Source organism: Myotis davidii, unplaced genomic scaffold (genome assembly GCF_000327345.1).
Source record: "Myotis davidii unplaced genomic scaffold, ASM32734v1 scaffold166, whole genome shotgun sequence".
NCBI classification, from domain to species: Eukaryota; Metazoa; Chordata; class Mammalia; order Chiroptera; family Vespertilionidae; genus Myotis; species Myotis davidii.
This window is the reverse complement of record NW_006297385.1, coordinates 458,093-463,000: the sequence shown is the minus strand read 5'-3', so window position 1 is coordinate 463,000 and position 4,908 is coordinate 458,093. Positions and strand designations below refer to the sequence as shown.

Genomic DNA, 4,908 nt, shown 5'->3' with positions numbered 1-4,908 from the left:
TTCCAAGATACATTGGCCTCCTGCTTCCCAGACTGCCCAGCACATTCCCACTTCAGAGCCTGTGCACTGGCTGTTCCCTCTGTATACAATGCTCTTCCCCTAGGATCCACATGATTCCCTCCTCTTCTCCTTCAAGGCTTTATTCAAATGTCAGCCTTCTCAATTCTGCCTTTCTTTCTTTTTTTTTTCATTAATCTTCACCAGAGGACATTTTTCCATTGATTTTTAGAGAGAGTGGAAGGGAAGGAGGGAAGAGGGAGGGAGAGAGGGAGAGTAGGAAAGAAGGAGAGAGAGAGAGAGAGAGAGAGAGAGAGAGAGAGAGAGAGAGAGAGAAATATCAATGTATGAGAGAGACATCAGTTGGAATTGGTTGCGTCCTGCACATGCCCTGACCAGGGCAGGGATAGAACCTGCAACCCAGGTACATGCCCTCGCCCGGGAATCAAACCCAAGACCCTTTGGTGCACAGGCTGACACTCTACCACTGAGCCACACTGGTCAGGGCTCAATTCTACCTTTCTTGACCATTCCATCAAACACTGCAGTCCCCTCCTGCACAGACCCTATCCACTGCACTCTGTCTGAATTCAATCCAGAGCACTTTCCACCTTTCACCTACCATAGAATTTACTTGATTTCATGTTTACTGGTTTGCTATATGTCTCTCCCACTAGAATGTCAGCTCTAAGAGGTCAGGGACTTGGGTCTGTGTGTCCACTGTTTTGTTCGCATGGGGATGCCTTGTGCTCAGTAAGTGCCTGCTGAATGACTGAATGAATGGACTCTGATTAAGAATATGTGTGCAGGAGTCAGGCAGACACAGCTTCAGGTCTTGTTCCATATGTACATGCTGAGAGACTGCACAAATGGTCCCATCCCTTTCAAGCCTGTTTTACCCTCTCTAAAATGGGTGTGTAAGAGTACCTTCCCTCACAGGGTCAGTGTTGAAGATGTAATGTGATTGTGCTTTAGTAGAACACTTCCCCTGGGGCCTGGCACAAAGTAAGTGCTCTAAGTCAGCAGTTGCCAACTGGCGGTCTGTGGCTCACTGGTGGTCTGAAAGGTTGGCAACCGCTGCTCTGAGTGGAGCGTGCCACTTGGGGGAGTAATCAGAGCCCTGGGCCACTGTCTGTAACCCACATCTTCTGTGCCCACTATCCAGGCCCGCTTACCTCATTTCCCACAGTGAACTGGAGTCTGTTGTCTTGCTGTCTCTTCAAGAAGCCATTGATGTTCACCAGAAACCTGGCAGCGGTGTGAAGCAGGCACAGGCAAGGGTTTGGGTTCAGGGACTCCTGCCACGGCTCATAGCCACCTCCCCAGCCTACTCCCTCCCATTGGTCTCCTCCTGGTTTCTTTGGGAATGTGGAGATAAGGAAGTCCCTCCCAGAATCCACCCCCTACCTGGGTGTGGGGAAGGGTACCTTTTATTGGGGATGAAGGGCCCGAGACCATTGCTGCTGACATCCACACGCATGACCACACTGCCATTCTTGATGGGCATGGGTGTGTACCAGCTCATGATACACATCTCCTCTGCACTGCACTGCTCTGCTGGCAAGCAGGGGGCACTGAGGCAACTGGGATCTCCCTGCAACTTCCCATGTCCCGCTCTACACCATGAACCCCACTGGGGCCTCTGTGTAGCCCCATCTAGGCCATGCAACCTGTTGAAGCCTCCCCCCCTCCCCTCCTCCAGGTCACAGATGTCACTGAGGGCCCCCAACAAACCCCACATATCCACCAGGTCATGGACTTCTCTGATGCCCCCAACCTCCCCTTCCAAGTCATGAACCCCTCTGAGGCCCCCAGAAATCCCCCACCCCTCTAGGCACCCCGCAGGCCTACCTTCGCTGCGGAAAGGGGCTGCCTCCATCTGGATCTGCAGGTGTTCTAACTTCCAGCGATTGACATTAACTGGGGACTGGAAGATGACCAGCACCACAGGCTTCAGCCCCGTCAGGTGGCCCTTGCGGACCAGAGCCTCGGACGACTGAGGGCGAGATGGCCTCACAGGTGTGTCTTTAAGATAAACTCTGGGCCCCCTGCCTTGACCCCACCTTTGATAACCTGTTTTCCCGGGCTGGGTAGGGAGAATAGAATCTCCACCTGGGTAAGGTCAGAAAACATGGTCTAGGTTTGGAGCTGGGATGGAAGACAGACCAGGCTAGGAAAGGGGTAGAGGACTGTGGAGGCAGTCAGGAGGTCTTCCTGGAGGAGGTGAGTCCAGGGCCACGGTCTTCAGATAGAATTTGAATGTAGGGAATACATAGAGAAGGGCAGCATGGGGATAAGCAAAATCGTGATGGCGGGAATGAACCTGGCACCCAGAACTACTAATCCCAGGCCCACTCTTGAGGTTTCCACTTTCCCTCCAGAAATGAGGCTCTCTGCCACCCTCAATAGTCAAAAGATAGCGAGGTTTGGGGGCTGGGACCTGGGGTAAAGGTGGGATGGGACAGTAGACAGAAAAGACTGGGGAAGAGGGTCAGGGGGCAGCCAGAGACAACCTCCCAGAGATGCCAGAATCCCGGCTGGGCTGAGAAGGGCAGGCAGGGCTTAGGGTGGAGATGGAAGGAGGGAAGAAGGGTACTCCAAGTGTACGGATCAAGCATATGCAGGAAGGCTGCACTCAGGCCAAAGTGGGCTTCGAGACCAGGGTGAGACACTGAATGGGTCTAATCACCTTTGCACAAGCTTTCATCTCTGCATGGATTACCCTTCATAAATTATTGTATGTATGTATTTACCGATTGCTCTGCTGATGGGCTGAATCCATAAGAAAAACCTGGCTATGTTGTTTATCACTGTACCCCCACTCCATTGTAAAAGAGAATCTGACCCATAGTATGTATTGCATGAACGAATCAAGGTATTATTACCATACTTTTACAGGTAAGGAGAGATGGTTCATGGAGTAAAACTCTATGCCCAGGGTCATGCTCTAGAAACTTATTGCTAGCATTCACCGAACCCCTTCTGTGAACCAGACACTGTGCTGAGAGCTTCACACATAGTTAATGATTTTATGAAGTTGACACAATCATTACCTTACCCTTGTTAAGAATGAGGAAACTTTGAAACAAAGAAGTTAAGTAACTTGCCTGAGATCACAGTTATTATGGTATAGGATCTGAACCCAGGCAGCCTGCCTCAAATTGTTAACAATCATGCTATTCTTCCTCCAAGTAAATGTTAATCAGTGGCAGATTCAAACCCAAGTCTGCAGCCTCCAGAACTTCACTTCTGGACTACAACATTCCATTGTCTTCAAAAAGCTTACTTGAGCCCTAACCGGTTTGGCTCAGTGGATAGAGCATCGGCCTGTGGACTGAAGGGTCCCAGGTTCGATTCCAGTCAAGGGCATGTACCTTGGTTGCGGGCACAACCCTGGTGGGGAGTGTGCAGGAGGCAGCTGATCAATGTTTCTCTCTCATCAATGTTTCTAATTCTCTCTCTCTCTCCCTCTCCCTCTCCTTTCCTCTCCATAAAAAATCAATAAAATATATTTTTTAAAAAAAGCTTACTTGAGCCAAGTAAGAACAAAGTTTGAAGACTCAAACTTTCCAATTTGAAAACCTACTACAAAGCTATAGTGATCAAGACCATGTAATACCAGCATATGGATAGACATATAGAACAATGGAATAGAATTATACCCAAAAACAAACCCTTACATTTATGGTCAATTGATTTTTGACAAGGGTGCCAAGACATTTTACTGGGGTAAAGGATATTTTCAACAAATGGTACTGGGATAATGGGGTATTTACATGTCAAAGTTGGATTCTTTTTAAAAATATTTTATTTTATTTTTTAAAATAGATTTTTATTAATTTCAGAGAGGAAGGGAGAGGGAGAGAGAGATTGAAACATCAATGATGAGGGAATCATTGATGAGCTGCCTACTGCACACCCCCTACTGGGTATCGAGCCCACAACCCAGGCACGTACCCTTGGCTGGAATTGAACCTGGAACCCTTCAGTCCACAGGCCAGTACTCTATCTGCAAAGCCAAACCAGCTAGGGCCAAAGTTGGCTTCTTACCTCACACCACATACAAAAATTAATTCCAAATATTTTGAAGACCTAAATGTAAGAGTTAAAACTTAAAAACTCTTAGTAAAAACCATAGAAGTAAATCTTCATGACCTTTAGTTAGGCAAAGCCTTCTTAGACAACACCAAAAGCACAAGCAACAACAACAAAAAAGATAAATTGGACTTCATTGAAATTTAAAACTTTGTGCTGTTTTATGGTATGTGAATTATATCTCAATAAACATAAAACTTTTGTGCTTCAAAGGACACCATCAAAAACATGAAAAGACAGACTCATAAGTAGAGAACAGACTGACAGCTGTCAGAGGAAGGGGGTCAGGTGGAAAAGGTGAAAGGATTAAGCAACAACAACAACAAATCTCACAGACACAAACAACAGCATGCTGATTACCAAGAGGGAAAGGTGGAGGTAGAAGAAAGTGTAAGGGGGGTAAATGGTGATGGAAGGAGACTTGACTTGGGGTGGTGAACACACAATACAAAATAACTAATGTTATAGGATTGCACACCTAAAATCTATATAGTTTTATTAACCAATGTCAACCCCAATAAATTAAATTAATAAAAAAAGGAAGTGAAAAAACAACCAATGGGCTGTGACAAAATATTTGCAAATCATACATCTGATAAGGAACTAGTATCAGAATATATTAAAAAATTATAGAGAAACTAAGATGGCGGCATAGATAAACACCGGGAAATTGCTGCCTCCCACAACAATTGAACAATACAACAAAAAGACAAAACGGACATCATCCAGAACTACAGGAAGGCTGGCTGAGTGTAAATTCTACAACTAGAAGGAAAGAAAAGCACACTGAGAGCCAGAGGAGCTGCGGTAGTGAAG

At 46.5% G+C, this 4,908-nt stretch overlaps 1 protein-coding gene across 1 annotated transcript in view; it reads right to left on the bottom strand.

Moving 5' to 3' along the window:
- Positions 1 to 4,908, bottom strand: part of CATSPERG (cation channel sperm associated auxiliary subunit gamma) — a 41,768-nt gene that overhangs the window by 32,473 nt on the left and 4,387 nt on the right. Inside the window, exons 3-5 of the mRNA XM_015570068.1 lie at positions 1,849 to 1,993; positions 1,425 to 1,551; positions 1,173 to 1,245 (exon numbers count right to left, since the gene is read on the bottom strand). Coding sequence (XP_015425554.1) covers positions 1,173 to 1,245; positions 1,425 to 1,551; positions 1,849 to 1,993 — 345 coding nt within the window. The remainder of the gene's footprint in view (positions 1 to 1,172; positions 1,246 to 1,424; positions 1,552 to 1,848; positions 1,994 to 4,908) is intronic.